General features: G+C 37.1%; 1 protein-coding gene across 1 annotated transcript in view; it reads right to left on the bottom strand.

Moving 5' to 3' along the window:
- The window catches only part of LOC103703684 (solanesyl-diphosphate synthase 1, mitochondrial), a 23,797-nt gene extending 4,660 nt beyond the window's left edge, over positions 1-19,137 (bottom strand). The window contains 11 exon segments of the mRNA XM_039114566.1: positions 4,969-5,058; positions 5,168-5,300; positions 5,517-5,602; positions 5,715-5,786; positions 7,793-7,879; positions 8,058-8,189; positions 8,481-8,552; positions 8,712-8,792; positions 9,960-10,052; positions 18,522-18,838; positions 18,937-19,137. Of these exon segments, the coding sequence (XP_038970494.1) occupies positions 4,969-5,058; positions 5,168-5,300; positions 5,517-5,602; positions 5,715-5,786; positions 7,793-7,879; positions 8,058-8,189; positions 8,481-8,552; positions 8,712-8,792; positions 9,960-10,052; positions 18,522-18,653 (978 nt within the window). The 5' untranslated portion in view covers positions 18,654-18,838; positions 18,937-19,137.

Here is a 19,137-nt window from a genome sequence, read left to right as displayed (position 1 = left end):
CGACATGTACTGAGGTCTACCGATATGTACTGAGGTATACCGAGGTGCGTACCAGCCAAGGACTCTTTTGGTGCAAGGTGCATACCTTATCGTACCAAACCAATAAGGTATTGATACAATATCCAATACCAACATTGCAAACCTTGCTCCACATCCAAGTTCTTGGGAGATACACTCTTTGTCAAAAATTCCATTTTGTTCGATTTTCACTTTCCAATTAACATATACTGATGGTAAGTTTCTCTAAGTTTCAATCGATCGAACTTTTGGGTGCAACAATCAATGATGTTTGATTCTTTCGTGTAGTAGTAAAACATAAATTTAGAATATAATGATGAGTTTTAAAAAATGACGACAATAATGAGAGAAAGTACTTATCATCTATTGTTGAAATAATAAAGTATCTTTCTTCATCAATTTAAGTTAATTCTCTTGGCAATTTGAGATATATGTGTAAAAAGTAGGATGTAAATGTCAATTATGAGTAAAAATATATTTGTAGTTCAATCTAAGAAATTGTTTGTTACTTGGACATGAAATCATAGCATTCGTAAAGAAGAGGCATGCAACATCATTATTATAAAAAGTAGCTACCAACAATGTCTAGGCAACTAGAGCAGCCTCTTGGCCTTGCTATTTGGTGTTTGATCGCCTTGGTGAACCTTATATATGGACATAATGGACTAATAGCTTATGAGATACTTAAGTGGCCTATGTAGGTGTAGGTGGTCCATTAATATCTTGTTTTGGTTACTTTTACACTGGTTTTGGTCTCCATGATATTATGCATGTCAGATGAGGAAATTATATAACCCATTACCCATATTTGTCTATTGGTATTCAACTATCTTACATAGAGTTGCTTGTTGCCTCAACTCACTTGAATTAATGAGATTTCTTTTTTTATTACTAGATAAAGTTATTAAACTTTTTGTAGGAAAAAACTTTTTAATTATATGTTTTAACATGCCATGTCACACTATACTAAGCCTTCAAATAAATGTAAAATTTTTCATTTATTTTTTTTTGATTTTTCTTTAATTCAGCTAGGTGTTCCACCTAAGCAACCGCCTCTTTATGCACAATGCAATCTCATGGGCACTAGGATAATGTAATCGCCTTTAAAACCATTTGCAACTTTTTGGGTGTTATTCAATAAATGAAAGGAAAAAGCAAAGAATCTTAATTAACTAAGGAAGCTGGATACATTATAAGGAAAGACAAAGATTATATAATACAAAACATAAACTAGCTCCAATATAAAATGTTCAAACAAATGGGTGCTTCTTTTGGGTTGGGGGGATGCGAAGAAAGGCGAAGCCTTAGTTAGTGATATCTATGGAAATTACAACCAATAAAATTGGCCCTAACCATCTCACCTATCTAATACGACATCAGGTCTCTGATCATACATTCATGTTTGTGGCATGGATCCACATCTACCAACCAGTCAGCATGTTAATCCATCTCCTTGTATGTATGGCTAGCTCAAAAACAGTGGAAGAAGTCTACCAAAAACCATGCATCCCCTACAAGTGGTTTCCCATAGATGGCGCCAATTTATACTACAAGACGTTTGGAGCTAGTGCTTTGCAACCAATCTTTGTTAAACAAGCTGGCCGCTACTAATGAGTCTTCCTCTAAGCATATGCTCTGCATCCAATTCGATCATAAACTGCATGAAAGCCCTCTTATGCAACCTCAAGTTCAGCATCAAGGACTTTGATAATATACCCAAATTTATAGAGAACACGGTGATCAAGGCATCAAGCCTTCACTACGCCAAGGAGAAATAGCAAACATACTACAAGGCTTTTGGGCTTTTTCCTATGGCTACTCACCTACCCATTGGGTCCTCCACTCCATTCTTGGTGGTGGGTGTCAAACCATTAGCCATATCCAAGGCCAAGACGGTAGGTAACACTACTTTCCCGTGTTCCTCCTTTTTCCCTGCTAGGGTGCTAACACATTAATTTTGCAATTGACCTATTCTATGACTTATGAAGTGAAACTCTTTTAAGTTTTCATTGATAAATGGCTGCCAAAACATCTCCCTTGTTTCAATATAGAAGCACTGCTTTAGTAGTTTTTTCTTTTTGGTAAGACACAAGACTCTACTACAAATGCTATCTGAAGGATCATCTTCCAACCCTAGTACTTGATCGGAAAGCCTAACATCTGCATCTATAATACGGAACAGCAAATCACATCCTTTGTCAATTTAAAATAGAGCATCCAATTCTTAAGGTAACATCTAGTCCTACAACGCATAGTGGCATAGCCTTTTTAGTTTCGACACAGACATTATCCTCATCTTAGGAAGTCACACTTTAAAAATGCCAAGATTTTAGACTTCCTTTGAAGCTTCCATTGCAGCTTGGAAACTATAGCAAAGAACCCCATCAAGAAACACTATCCTAAGAATTTCTCCTGCTAAGCTAGGTTCCAAGGCCTATAGACTTCCTTTATCTCCTAATTTGATAACTTGATGCTTTGTCTCCCATATATACCTTCCTTTACCCATGTTAATTAGGCCCATAAGCACTTCATATTACTAGAATCTCCATTTCTACTTGTCCAATCGGCATCAACATCTCTTCTCCATGGATGGACAAAGAGCTTAGTTTTTGGCTATCTTCACCTTGGACTCTAGTCTAGTGATTCAAATCCCAATCGAGTGTCCACGAAATGTTAGGATGGGGCACTGCCACAAGTATCAATACAAGACCATGCCACTATTGTCCCAGAATCCCACGCAGCTTGTCCCGAGATATCCTCCGTCCAGCATGTCCCGAGACATCCCCCATCCCAAGCGTTAGGAGGGGGCAGGATGGTGGCGCATCCCCTTTTCATGGAAAAACTGGGACAACCACCGCCCATAGGATTTGGAATTTTTTTGCTTTAGTCTTGTTGGCTGCTTTCTCATTTACCAAGTCTTCACCTCCCTTCAGGATCTCTGCAATGCACTACTCTGTCTCCCATCCCCTTCCTCTCCATCCTTTCATCTCTCTCATCTCCTCTCCTAGCTAGGGCCTCTATAAGGTAAGCCTTGGTCTTTCCCTTTCTCATTCTTCTTTTAGATCTAGGTCATCAAACCCTAATGAAGTTTTTGGGTGTCCATTAGCAATGTCATTGTCAAGGAGAAAATTTAATATTCAAATTTTTTAAAGGCCAAAATTAATAGTTTATAAGATAAATCTTTGTTCCATGACGTAAAATTTATTAATGAGATCAATTTCTAAGATGAAATCTCTATTAATCATTTTAATAGGACCAGAAATGAGGAGGATCCTTTACAAGTATATAGTAACTGAGAAAGCAAGTGCCATTATAACTGGACAACTATTCACTAGGTTAGAACTATGAGAAAACGTCCTTAAGGTTTTAAATCCATGCTATAGACCTGTAGAGCACTTGAGATCAAGGTTTGATATATTGGTGTGTACTATCCTGTAATAGGCATACTACACTAGTAGTCTAGTAACAAACCGAGACTTGGACGAAAGGCTTATCGAGTCTTGATACACCGAACCAATCCCGATACCGGCCATATAGATGTTGTACCAGTATGGTACCAATACAAATTTTTGTACCCGAGATGGTGAACCTTGCTTGAGATCTTACTGATATAGGATGTACTCAAGCAATTCAACAAAAGGTATATTCAAGTTCCCAATAGATCAATTTCATAATCATAATCATAATCATCAAGGTTTTTTCCATCTATTTGAGGTTGGTTTGGTGGATCCTCATCCTTATTCTCCAAGTATTCCTATTTAAGGCCATCTCTGATTTTGATCCAAATTTTCCCATATCCTTCCTCACAACCTCCATCCATGCTATCTTAGGTTTCCCCTCTTTTTCTTGCCATCTTGAATACAAACCAAAGTATTGAAGCCTCTTTAGATCTTCGTTATACATTGCCATACCATCTCAATCGACTTTCCATCATTTTGTTCCAAGGTTCGCAATCTCGATACTGAACCCCATACTGGCACCATATGATATAGTGTCGGTACACTCGTATGGGTGCCAGTTCAATGTACCGAGACTAAGTAGGCCCTCCATACTTGATACACTGGTATGGCAAATATTTTTTGCCCTTAATTTGTGTAATTTCTACATTGCCTCTAATGTATTCATTTTTATTTTTATTTTAACCTTTCTAATTTTACCATACATCCATCTTAACATTCTCATTCTACGACATTCAATCTATTTTCGTATACTTTCTTTATTGCCCGATACTTTAAGTATACAATATCAATTTATTAGATGTTTAAGACCTTAACTGCAATTGGAGAGCGCTAACTCATCAACTAACTACCAATGCAGACTAAAGTATTACTATTCTACCTCATTTATCAAACATTTTGACATACTGTTTCCCTGTCAACTTATATTTCCTCTTATAACTCCTATACATGTTTATCTATGTTTTCCCTCTATCAATACTACCACTAATATGTCGATCTCATCCCATGATTGCCTTTTGATACTTAAAAAAATTCCATTTGCAATATCCAAGCCCTTATAACATTCATTATCTCCACCATCTCCATAATAACACTAAGTTGTTCATCAATTATATGTTCAACACTTTCTTTATTATGCTGTTATCATTTCTCCTTCACAAGATCCAACTCTTAACATCAACATATTATTCTTCTTTTTGGATCAAAAGTCCATTTCAATCATAGCATAGCATGGAAAAGGAGATAAAAAAATGGCACAAGTAAATGGAATATAGCCAACATAACCAACAAAATCAATCACAGCTATTTGAGGTTCGCAACAGCACTAGTTAAATATGTTGACAAATATATTTCAGAATTTATTTGTTAGTTATTACAGTATCTGCGATGATATCATAATGACTCAAAATGGATAACAGTAATTTCTTTTAAAGAAAGAATAAGCTGTTTTTATCTAGATACTAAAAAAAAGCATTAGGTGAAGGGAGATTACATGGCGGATGTCAGATAAAGAACCTTTTCCCAGTGAAGTTGATGTGCCAGTGAAATCAAGAACATCATCTATCAACTGATACGCCAGACCCTGGATATGAGACAAGACTAGTACTTCAATTAAATATTGAGTCGACAATATAACACATTAAGAACATGGACACACTAGGCTACTTCAAATGATTAAGATGATAGCAAACCAGATTTCGGCCATATTCATAAGCAAGCATCGAAACTTCAGCAGTTTGCCCTGCAAGGAGAGCAATAGCTTTGCAACTGTTTGAAATTAATGAAGCTGTCTTATAGTATGTCTTCTGCAGGTAATACTCCATGCTGTAAAGCCAGATGATAGCCACATTAAGTGATTTTATCTTAATCAAGAAAGGCAACAAATCTCACCCATCATGGGTACTGCCATTGAGAAATCAAAAGTCAGCAAGGAATAGAATCATGAGAAAGCGGATTTAGGCATCCTGCAAGATCGCATCCAAAGGAAGGGAGGTGGGAGTAGAAACAAGATATCATATTGTACATAATGAAATTATGTACCTATGTCGTTGCTCAGATGTGGTTGACATTTGCATTGTTTCACCAGTAACTAGATGTTCCACAACAGTTGCAAGTAATGATACAACCTGCAGACATGCAATTAAGATTATACTAAAATTATACAGAAGAATAAATTGCAAAATAATTACCAGAAGCATTCGGCAAGTTATGCTCACAAAATTAGAGGTCAATAATTACCTCTGTATTTTTTAGTGATGCTAGTGCAACACAAGCTCTGGAAAGCAGAAAATCTCCTGCTAGCACAGCAAGCTACACAACCAAGGAAATGACAATATTTAGTATCATCTCCTTTTTTTTTAAAAAAAAATACAAGTCATGATGTAAATCTTGTGAAAACAACAATGAACTGATGTTTGGCATGTGCCATAGAGTATTCAATGAGTAGAAATTACATGTACAAGGTAACAGAACTTTTCCACATGAATTATCATCATATTTGAATTTCATTACAAACATATGGCGATTAATCACTTAAGGTAACATTATAATATCTATAAATTATCATACATGAGATCTTTCAAAAGACCTGATCTGCAAAACACATCATGGTGGAATTAATATTAAATAAAACTTGTATTGCCAGCTTACAATACCATAGCAGATTTTACTGCAAAATGGAAAACTTACAACTAGTATATTTCATCTTCCAAGTGATCATTAAGATTGACATTAGATACAAATATCTCTTTCATCAAATAGAATATCATTCATCAAGTCACGTATAAGTTATTATAACTTCAACCTATTTTTCCTTCACTTTAGATCCATCTCTGAGATATAACTTAGCTTTCTCATGTCTTGAGGCAACTTAAAAACTGGGTGGAATCTTCCCACCATTTACCAAAAAATAAAATCATAATTATAAGTGTATGTACATATAAACACTATAAATGGTCTGCCAGGTACGGGTCATCGGTACCAGACGGAACCGGTACGGTACAGCTATATTTTTCGGTTCCAGCTATTCGCAACCCGTACCAAACCGGTACCGGCCGTACCGAACTGGTACCGGCTCGTACCGACCTCAAATTTTTTTTGGCTTTTGGCCCGAATCAGCCAAACCGGTACAGTACCGGTTCGGTTCGATATGGTACCGGTACCGTACTGGTACCGGCGCCCACCGGTACGTCGATATGGCCGGTACAGCGGACTTTGCACTATATTATGTGGAAAAGTATAAGTTAAGGCTAGCGCTACCTGCACATTAGACAGGGGTGTCAAGTGTCTACGTGTACTGAAGAACCTGACATGGCGATCGACGACATATAGATACAGGAACACGGCTATATATGCCACATTATTAAGACCAAATAAATATTTTATATTTTAATACCCTCAAATTAGAGAAAGAAAAGAATAATATATCTCAAGTCCCAACAGCCCCTGTTTAGGGGTACTGGGCTAGTGGGTAGAAGAAGAGAAGACTACTGCTAGATGTGGAGGATGGGTCAAAAGATGGTATGTCCTGTTTCTTCTTCTCTCTTTTCTTTGCACTTTTTTTTTTCATGATCACTGCTATGCCGTATTCCCTCTTCTCTCTCTCTCTCTCTCTCTCTCTCTCCTTCTTTCGATTTTTTATTTTTTTCTTTTACTTTTTCCCCCTGTTTGCGGCTCTTCACCTCTTCCTTCATTTCTCTTCCCCATATATTTCATAAAGGAGCAGATGGATGAGACGTGACAGTCCCAAAAAACCCTAAGTTATCTGTTAGATCAGGAGATGAGCTTGATCATTGATAGCAGTCTTTGGAATCAAGAATTTGGATGAAGCATGAGCTGTGGAAACTCCTTTAGTTGCATATCCACGGTGTATCAAGCCATATTCAGCTTGTCATATCATGTCCCCAAAAATGCCGTGTCCTGGCAATACTGGTTAAGGCCTGAGTCTAGACAATTTGCCCATATTGAAAAAGAAATTAATTTATTTATTAAAACAATATGTGTTATAGATTGAGACTATGGGTAAATTTTTTTTAAAAAAAACATAATTCTCTTAACCTCTCTCACCAAATTTTTGATCCATCATTTTTTTTCCATTTCTATCCAAGAAATTATCTTTTTACACTTAATGTGCCTATAGTCTGCCTTAAATACAAGAAGTCAATGTCATGCTCATAAGTCATAAACTTATGTCTCGCTTTTGACTGCTAGTTACCTTGATATGATCATTGATTAGTCCTTAATTATATCAAAGAAATTTAAATTTGTTCATTAGTATCATAATATCATAAGCATTAGAAGCAAAGCCAATGCAATACCTTGTTTCCCAAAGCAAAATTCAATGAACCAACACCACGCCTTGTTTCTGCATCATCCAAGACGTCATCATGAAGAAGGCTTGCCACCTAGAATAAGGAATGAAAAGAAGCTCATGAATGATAGCCAAAAACAAATTTTGGCTTTCAGATATATTTACTGAGCAAATTTTCAGGAAGAAAAGATGGAACACCAACAATACAAGGTTACAAGTATGAACGTCATAAAAGGAAGAACAAACACAAGGTGCTATTTTCGGCCACCAACATGAATCATTTCAGTTATTTCTGCAATACACTGCTGTCTTGAACGCAGTTCATTTGGTAAGCTATGAAACAAACCGTCAGCAGCTGAATGTGGTAGGGGCATATTCAAAGCTGATGCCATCAACAACAAGACCTGTGCAAAGTGCTAGTCAATAACTCCACGAATTGCTGAGAATGGGTAGGAAGCTAAATGAATATTACCAACATGATCTATCAGGCTCTTTTGTCTCATCGATCATAAAGTAAATAAACTAATATGGTTGTACAGAAATAACTCTTGACACTTGTGATTTAAGAATAAACAGAAATGATGTATATGCATAACAAATAAGTAAAATAGAATGAAGCATACAGCGGGCTGCTAAAAGCATACGAGGTAGGCAGACATTTTGTTTCAGAATATCTTACAGATTTAAGACTTTACCGTAGGACGGAATCTTTTCCCTTCAACACCCATTTTGAAAAAATATTCAGCAGCTGAAGCTAGCTTTGGGACCTGTAGGAAACTTAGCTTCCAGTAATCACAATCATAAAGTTTCTAAAATGAATTGCACTTCCTGTCGTGCACGAAACATGATATGTCTTTAGGAAACTACTTTAGAAAAATATAATAAATGGCATGAATAGTCAGACAAAGCATGGTAAAATTACATACCTCTGCAACCACCATTGCACGAAGTCTATTTGCAACGATGGACAATTCATCGGCAACAAGGGAGAACGGATCCAGTGGTTCCTGATAAAAACAAATGATCTCTCCAAGCATGAGAATCATTTAGTTTTTGCTTACCATACTTGCAAGTATCATCATGTGTAAAAGAAAATGATAATTCCTTTACAATCATTTATGTTGAGCATTACAATGAAAAATTAACTGATTTTCTTGAAACAAATTATCTCTTCTCTGCACTGTTCTGGCTGTTATAAATCATTCTTTCGCAGGTTTTTATTAGGCTTATAAAATGCATGATGAAATATGTTCCTCAAGAAAGGGGTATCTGACCGCAAGGAATGCTTCACTGAGATCATCTTTTGGACTGCATAAGGCAGGCCAGATACAACAACAACAACAGGAAACTACAAATAAAGAATTAAGCAAAAAGATAGAGCTGAGAAATCCTACATAATTGGAAGATATAAGAAAAAAGAATTCACATGGCAGTAATATGGCCTTTGAAAGAGAAAAATTGTAAAAAAGGACGCTGGAATATGAATAGTGAAAACAAATAAAAGTTCTTCTCATTTTGTATTATTTTAGTTCGTAGATGAAGATATGATGTATATATAAAAATAAAAAAAAAATAGCCCACTCTGTTGTGTCTCATTTGATTTCTTAGACAAAATTGTGATGTATGACATACTTACCTGGTTTGGAATATTCACAACATGCATGTCCAGCACTCTGTATATGTCCATGTAAAACACCTCAACGAGGACACCTTGTTATACAAGGATAGCATGGTTGGAGTATCCAATCAAATAGTAAACCATTGAAGGCTGAGAATAGTATCTACTATCTAATCAACTGGATGAAGCCAAAATCTCCAGCATCTTTATTGTCCTAGATACAGCTTTTTGTAAATGATTATTGTGTGCCATTTTAATAGAAAAAGAGGAATGGGATTTAATTCTCTCTCCCTCCTGTCCTTGACTATGCCACTCTCCAGCCAGCATTTTTCAGTTTGCTATTAGATGATATGGCATGTTATCCTTTGATAGCATAATCAGTGCCACAAAAAAAAAAAAAAAAGTGTTTTACGCAGGCTGCAGATACTGTACTTTGTGTCCAACTATTGCACTACACTGGCTATTTCTTTTCTAGTCTAAATTCTAAGTTAATCCTTAAAAGCAACACATTAGTCGGAACAATTTTGAAACAACAATGACAAAGTAGAGCAACTACCTCAGCTGGAGAGTTTCCCTCCTGATCAATCTGATATCCGACATCATGTAAGTCATGTGAACTCCAAAAAAATGATCCTCTGCAACCCAACACCTACTAATCCACACAAAGGTAATGGACACATCAATGAATCTCCATAAGTATGTCAGAGTATCAATAGTTATAGAAAAACAGTAGATGGAATCCTCTTCATGTACTTAAAATGGCAATCAGAGGATAGCATGGAACTCTTTTGAATCACAAGACTGGCGAGCTAAACAAATTTAATCCACTCTACACTCTTTATTCAAAATCATGGAAATGCTTATGCCTTTACTCCTAGAAATGCACAGAAAATGCAAGATATCTTCCACAAGTTAGCAGACTTAGTAATACAAACAATGAAAGAATGTTTAAGTGAAATATTAGTAGAAAAAGAAGCGATGATTCTCTTAGATTTAGATGCAGCCATGCAGAAAAATAAAGATAAACAATTGAGACAGTATATGGTAAAACAGCTAAATGTTAAAGAATCATTCATAATAAAGTTAGATCATATCTACCACTGCAAATAAATGATTGTTTAATGATCAACTGAGTAATATAGTCTAGCATATAATTTAATCAAGAAAAAATACCACTGACAATGCAGTTGATTTGTATGAAAAACCTAGGTGGAGCCCCCACATCTTTCTCAACCATAATGCTGAGTCATATGCTTTACAAGGAGGTAAAGGTGAAAAATTAAGTGGATATATGCTATAATTGAATATGCATTCAGCTCAACCAGGAACCAAGGACTTGTTGAACAAATCTGCACGGCATCTAGGGGGGATCAACTAGCATTCTTGTAATGCCTAGAAGACTTTATATTCAGAATTCCCGAGTGAAGCTGTAAAGAAGAGGCCTGAACATCACCTATAACATGCTTGCAGGCCAAACTGATTTTAATTCATGCTCTCTTCCATTAAGCTGTAATGGTGAATCATCTTAGAGCATCCAAGTTAAGAGAAGGCCAATATATTCCGCTAGAAAATTCAGAGCACATCAAAATCAGTGGTTCAATGATGGCCATTTTTGCTTAATCATTAACTTGCAAGTCACAACCAATATGCTTAAAGGCACAAGAATATGATCCTACTATTTTTCAGAACCACAACCATTGCATCAGCAAGCAGTGAACATGAAGAGTGATGATAATGCATAGGGAGATCCCAATGCAGTCTGCAGCCTTAAAACAGAAGATGGAAATGCCTAGGTCTGATCTGTCAAGAAAATACAGGACTGGAACGAAATTAGTTTAAGCAGAGCATGATGAATACATAGATTTGACTTTGCTTGCCTGCTATGCAGCCACAATAACCCACTACAGATTGGTTTTGCAATAACCAATGAGATAATACGCCATCATTACATTTAAACTTGGAAATCTCAGGAAGTGAATAACCAGTGTAAAGCAAAACACATATTTCATATGGACACCATCTGCTTATTGCACATTTACAGCACATAGAGTGAATAAGAGTTGCTCTAACTGAAAGATGACACCCCAGTTACTGATAAACTAGTTTCACAAAAAAAAAATTTCTGAAGTTGAATAGAAATTAAAACCAATAGTAAGTAATGATTGCCATCACACACGTGCATCCTGCTACATGACATGACAAGAGCAACTATCACAAATTCACAGGGCAATAACATTTTCACTACCTCATCTTGCTAACATGGTAAAATTTTTGGATGGCCCATGATGCATGGTACATGGTCAATAAATTAAGGGTTTAGTTATAACTAATCATCTTGCTATCATTTTATAGAAAATAAAGCAGAAAGGTTTTCTTTTCTACTACACAGATCCAAGGGGATATATAAACCTTCAAGTTATTTCTGATGGTCCCAGAGGATGTTAGGAAACCAGATCTAAAAAAAAAGTACAGGAATCTGAGAAGGCCTGCACTTTACCTGTAAGTCAGTCTCCAGTGTCAAGAGCTGATTTTTGCAAAAATATAAATACAAACTGTATCTGTAATGTTTTTTTCAATAGAATCACCTAAAAACTATTGAAAGGAGTGAACAGAAGGGAGAAGCACCAGTTCGTTGATTCAAATGAAATGCATTCTCTAAATCAATATCAAAATTAAAATGAGCAGCAAGAAAGGTGAATCACAAGAAAATAAGGGTGACATTGGTTGCAGAACAGTAAAATATGGAATATGTATTCATACTCTTCAATATTCCAGATACTTGGGATAAACATTGATTTTGGGTGGTAGCATTAAGATTTCCAAGTCTGAATTGAAAAAAGTAGGGTGCAATAAATTCCTCCTCTTAGGAATAACAAATTCCATCCCTCCTCATGGAATAGGTAATCCCCAATAATTATGAATTCCAGAAAATAATGCTGCTTTTGATCGACAATCCTTGAACAACCTAGGAATGCCAATTAGGTGAAATGGGCTATTCAAGGTCGGCAGAACCATCCTGAACCGGGTGGTTCCGCCCGTTTCGAGCCATACCGAATGGTTTTGCCCTTTTCGAGCCATACCGGTGGCTCACCGGTACGGTTCCAGCTGTAGAAACGAAACGCGTGGCAGAGCTGGAGAAGGAGAAGGAAAGAGAGAGAGAGCGGGAGAGCGAGGGAGAGGCTGCGGGGGGCGAGGTTGCAGCCAGTTCTCCTGTTTCGAACAAAATAGGGGTCTGGCCGCGGCCTCCGCCGGCGTCTCTCCCTCTCCTCCTCTCTCTCTCTTTTTCTCTCTCTCACGGTACCGTGCCCTCGTTGGTACAGGCCCAACATGGTCCGTACCAACTCGAGCCATCAAAGAACCGGTACGGCGCCCGATACCGGTTGCTCCGACCTTGGGCTATTGCATCCCAAATTTTTTGAGAAAACAGGGCCTCAGATTCACGAGCCAGAGAAAAAAATGAAATTAAAGAAGGAAGTTGTGAGACTGAGTGAAGAAGAAAAGATCAAATAGAGGGAGGAAAAGGGGACTGACCAAATGCCAATGTCTTTTCTCTTAATCAAAATAACTTCAATAGTTCTTCAAACCAAGGTTCGCAATACCGGTGCATGTGATACCTTTTGGTATTGATCTGATATTCAGTACGTGGGGCATACAGAATGTCCTTACACCACACCGACCTCCACACAAGGCGTACCAACATTATACCAACATAGTATTGGTACAGGGTCTGGTACCAAGATTACTAATCATGCTTCAAACTACATTACCCTACATAGAGAACTATTTCAAAAGACTAATATAATTAGAAAAAAATGTTTCCTACTCCCAAAAGGACACTTGATCTCTCATGCTACCCAATATGACCTATGACTTTTCAAGATAGTTTGGTGCCAAAAAAAAATTCTACTAAACTTAAAACTCTTAATTTGGTGCTAAAAAAAGAATTTGACTGAACCCAAAGCTCTCTAATTGCCACTAAAAATTTCTCTTGAAAGTTTTGGGGAGCAAGCTGCAGCCAAACATTTCATTGTATCTGATGGTCTGATACGTTCCAATCAAGGTTCGTCATCTCGGTACCGGAGCCCGTACCGATACCATCTTATTATAGTGTCAGTACACGGTATGGTACGAGAAGGTGAGACGTACCAAGTATCGGTATGGTATGAGACTGCATACCAATTCGGTACCAATATGGTATAGTATGTTCGGTACGTTATGGAACCGATCGGTATGGCAGACCTTGGTTCCAATGGTGCTTCTTGCAGCTGAATGGGGTTCAAAAACACCTCCTACACTTGCTGATATTGCAATACAAGCCAATCTTTAATTCAACTAGTGATCTGGGTGCTTTTGAGCTGATTCTTGCACCCATCGAGTCATCCCATACTAATGCACCATTAGGTCATTCACCAAACAACAAGAGAATCACATGAAGATTAGAGCCCAGTGCCATGGCCAATTGTGCACTGTCATCATTTGACTTCAGCAGCTGCATAAGTGTTCTCTCTTGACATGCCATCATATGCTCAAATTGAATAATGATTCTCATCATAGTACCCACTAAGTAGTGTGGGTGAATAACACCAATCTCAAAATCAGGGTGCTTAGTGATTCAGTTAATTGGTTAACTCGTTGTTGCAACGCAATGTTGGATCCTATCTCTAAAGGTGTGCCATCTCCTTCTTGGGCATCTTTTGTTCTCTGATCGGAGTGTAGCACAATGGCTACTACAAGTACTCATTTCTGCACAAAAATCTTATGACATAATCAGCACCAGCTAAAGATCTTCAAATTACGTTGAAGGATTTCTAGTGACATAACATGTAGGACATGAGACTATGAGTCCTTTTAAGAATAGGATAAAAAAAAATTTCCTAGTTGTTTAGGTCTGTTTAAATAGCAGTTGATGTACAGTGACAAATTTCAAAGAATTACTGGAGAAATTTTAGTTAAAAAGAGCCTCAATGAGGCTCAACCTGTTTTCCTCGATCATGTTCTCCTCTCTCACCTACATTCTTTCTCCATGTTCCTACTTTTCACTGTCATTTGTATCTTTTATTGTTTTGACGTATTTATTTTTTTTGTTGTTAAGCATTATATTCATCGATCCATTCCCGACATCTTAAGGCTTTCATCAAACATTTTGTTAAAATGCTATAAGAGCTAAAATTCTTGAGTGTCATGAGTTCAAATCCCCTCCAGGTCAGTTATTTATTACGTACAGAAGTTGTCATCTTGAATTGTTTCAGTTGTTGTCTTGATTTGTGTCACATGCAATCTAGGCATAATATACACGTTTTGACCCACTAAGCTTTTGGGGTTAAGTAGTTTCTTAGCAACTGTAGCATATATTATTCCCAACTTTGATTTTAGACATCATAATATAGACAGAAGTTGTGAAGCAATATAAAAAAGCTTATTTAACCTCACAGAATCCATAAAGCTGGCCACAGTTGAGAAGAGGCTTGATGCATATCATTGTGCCTTCCCTCTTCCATTCACTATTTTCAACTTTCTTTTATGATTTTATTGGAAACTTTATTAAACTCACAGTTTATATTGATGGTTCTGCAGAAATCAGCCTTGACACCTGAGGTTCACTGATCTATCAGCTGCAAAACTTTGACATATTTTTCTTAAAATCCTTGGTTATGTCATAACCAACTTTCAGGTTTAGAAATACTATCAGTTTCATATAGCACTCAAAACAAGCCTTCCTGCCATGTTTTCTCTAACTGAATAGCAGAATAATTATCTAACCCAAATCTAAAATTCGTAACATTTTAAGCCACATCTCAAAGGCCATTCCCAGTTGATCCCGCATAATTTTCTGCTTCAACGAAACAAGTTGCTTGAATGTAAGAAGCATGAGGTGCTCACTTTAATTCTCCCAAATGAAATTCATGTTGTTTTGATGATTCTTGAGGCACTGCTATAAATAATGTAATTGTTGAAATGATCATGGATTTCTGTCATTATTGAGCTCTAGACAATAAATGATGCATACTTAATGCAACTCATTTTAAGCATCCTAATTATGCTAGGAATAAGTTTCAAATTAGCACTTCCTCACACTTTTACTGGATTGTGTGTGTTTTAGTTATTTGCAACAGGAATTTGGCACATGCAATACACTTAATAGTATATTAGGACGAGTATTTGAAATAAAAAGAGGGAAAAGGGGAGTATTATGATTCCAAGAAGAGAGAGTCTCCAGTTTGGAGTTGCCTATTTTTTTCCTTTTTCTTGTACCATATGAGAGTCAGAGTTGTGGAGACGGACAAAGAGCTACTCAACACTTCTAGTTATATATCATAATAGACACATCATCCAAAGGCCTCAATTATTTCTGACAGGAAACATAGAACATTTAAATTAGAGTACACTTATGAGTGTGAACATTAGCATTACCAAGCTCTGCATTTTAATTTCAGCTTTCAATAGCTATTCCCTCTGAAAGGAATTCAAAGTCACTAACTCGAGGTGCTGCAACTTAATCTTACAAGCTAGCAAGTTTGTCATCTCATTTCTAGCTCTATGGGCTTGTTGAAAAAGGAAGGGATGATTAAGTCTGCAAGATGCCTATTCAACTGTTTGATTCTCAAATGACTCCCGAGTGAGAGAGAGAGAGGGGGAGGGAGGGAGGGAGGGAGAGGGAGAGACAATAAGCACCTCTTTTATTGTCATTCTTTACTGGAACTCTGCCACTTCCCCCAATCAGTGAGACAAGAAATTATTACAATTTGTAAGATATAAATGCCAACATAAACTTAAAGGAATCAATTTCTAAGAGGCTTCTGAATATGACATCAATTGTCAGCCAAGAAAATAGGATATCAATGGCAGTCATCATCACTGAGCCAAAAACGCATGATATAATGCATTTTCCATTCTTCTACATGATCATTCTTGCTCAAAGGCTTAATCCTCCAATTGTCACTAGATGAGTTCATTTACAAAATCTGAATTCATCATTATTCAAATGATTTGCATGATCAGTCAAGCTTCCACCACTACCAACCACCAAAGATAGTCATAAGCTGCTTTATGATGCAAGCAAAGTGCTTCACAGTTTCTCTATTTCTCTAAGATAGAGGCTATTTTTCCAGTCTAGAAATACATCATTTTCAAATCTTCATGCACTTAAGGACAGTGAAGGATCAACCAAACAGGAGATTGAAGGGCCGCAATACCAGCTACCAGGGCACAAATGGAATGGCCCATGGCCCAAATTTCTGCAAATGGGATCACCCATGGGCCAAATTTTACATTATTTGGGCTGCATTGTCATGTAAGATCTATTGAATATTTTTGATACCCTCAATCCAAGCCCGGTCCATTTGCATCACCAGTGCTTGATCAGACAACTCACACCAGCTCTTCTGGGGGACCACATATTGGAGTCTTTTTGAGAAAACTTAATAGAGAAAAGGGCCAGCAGGCTCTTTGTCCTCTTCTTCTTTTTATTCTTCTCATTACTCTTCTCATATTTTCCCTCTTCACACCTTTCTTTGTTTAGTGATTCGCTTGTTGTAATAAGATACAGCAGATTGCTATTGTTTATTAGGTGTGATATTGGACATGGGTTAAATCAGCTTGTGGTCTGCTTTCAACATCTGATCAGGATTCAATTCTGTTCAAAATGTCAGATGAGTGAAGGGGGTTGAGCTGCTAGATAATTCAGGTCATACAGATCTGAATTGATCTGCTACTGTATTCATGAGAAGTGCAACATCTTAGGATCAAATCATGCTTCTTCATAAATCTTGAAAAGCTCAAAAGTTTTTACAAAGAAATCATACTCTAAGGTAGCATTCCCGCTTCAAAGACAAACTGGAAGATGTTTAGTCCACTTCCAAGCTACAAAGATTGAAGTATGCCTCTGAAATAAAGGAGATAAAACAACTACAGATGGATTATCTGATGCAGTGGCATAGTCACCTCTTATAATGACACAGAGTTTGTGTATCACTGAAATGTCGAATAAGATCCATAATTCCACATCATACAACAGAATATACACAGAACTTGAATTATTTCCAGAAAGACATAAAAGGGCATATGTTGGCACCAGCCTGAATGGCCCATGCCATATCATCACAAAATGACACTTGACTGTACATATTGATAATACTCAAAGACTTTTTCTTAATTAATAAGCATGAAGATGAAAACAGAAGTGAAAGGTGCGATTATTTTTTTACACCTAGATAGCACTTTCTCATTCACTCAACATCTGACCTCAGACAATAATGAATAGCATAATTCTTGCCATCCATTGTCACTCTCTATCTTCACCTTCATACTTACAGCTCTTGAAACTTCTTCAAAAGAAAAATTACCATTCACTTGAATAATTTTTATAAGTAGTACCAAATCACAGTAGTTTAGATTCCTACGACTGATTCTGTACTCCCTCAGACCAATGAAACATATTCAGCTGTCCTATGTTGATACACTCCAAACATAGCCTGTTGAAAGGAGGCAAGATGGAAGTCCCAAGGCTTCATTTCGGTCACTATACAAATCTTGAAACATGTAAAACGAATATACCATAAACAGTGCAAACACCATTTCACATTACAAGGAAAAAGAAACACATCTTGGAAAGCATTAATGATGTATCCAGGAGATGAGGATAAACACATGTACTTGCATCTAGATATGCGAGAATGCATTTATACTGAGAAGCTGTATGTAACTATAGTAGAACTCATGTAGGCATATCAATGTGGATGCTTTCGTCCACATAAACGCTGTTGACTACAATGGTAGTCCAATGCCGAATCAAACATCTGAAATGCAAATTTAATCAACAATGCCACATGACTGGAAAAGAAAAAAAGATGCTGTTAACCATAATGGTGGTCTAGTGCCCAATAAAACATCTGAATTGCAATGTTAATCCACAGTTCCACATGACTTGGGAAAAAAAAATCCTCCCTAACAACTAAGAATGCATAGCCACTGCCATCTATAAACAAGATTTCTCTTCGCAAGCCAACAACCCAAGTCCATAAAAATATATACATATGCAAACTATTCTATAATGCATTTTTCATCAACTTTCAGCCAGACATGTAACTGCAAACAAACAAATTTCAGCGAAAAATCGTACCTTCGAGATCAAACTAGCAGCATTTCCACTCAGAAGCGTTCCAGCACGAGCCTCCATCAAAAAACTTTCCGGTCTCCGGCCACAAAATCTCGTTCTTGAGCTCAAGCTCCTCAAAGCCCATCTCAGATACATGAGATCCGATGCGGTCAAGCCCGGATCACAAAATGATAGATAGAAGTAATAATCCAATAGAAAAGCAACGAAATTATCCTTATATTCTCTTTAAATTTCGTCTCATTTTCTTCGATGCTTTTGGCCCAATTCTCCAGAAACTTCTTTCTCGGCTTTTCTTCCTCTTCTCAGCTCTGCAGATGGACCTAGCTTCCAAGTTCCATAAAACAAAAAAAACAGAAAAGAATCAAAGAATGGATCGAAAAATAGTCAAAAAAAAAAAAAATCCAAGTCAAACATTAACCAATCAAAATCCGAATCTTCCCCCGATTTGGCGATGCTTCCAGCTGTGTGTGTGTGTGTGTGAGAGAGAGAGAGAGAGAGATAGAGGGAGGGTGTTCGTGGTAAAAGAAGAAGCGGAGAAGACGGGAGAGAAGCGTTGAGGGCGGCGGAGAGGGTGAACGCGACCCCTGCCTCAGCCGCTCAGGAGGAGAAATGGGTTACG

Source organism: Phoenix dactylifera, chromosome 16, assembly GCF_009389715.1.
Source record: "Phoenix dactylifera cultivar Barhee BC4 chromosome 16, palm_55x_up_171113_PBpolish2nd_filt_p, whole genome shotgun sequence".
NCBI classification, from domain to species: Eukaryota; Viridiplantae; Streptophyta; class Magnoliopsida; order Arecales; family Arecaceae; genus Phoenix; species Phoenix dactylifera.
The sequence above is the reverse complement of the archived record's forward strand: the minus strand, read 5'-3'. Positions and strand labels throughout refer to the sequence as shown.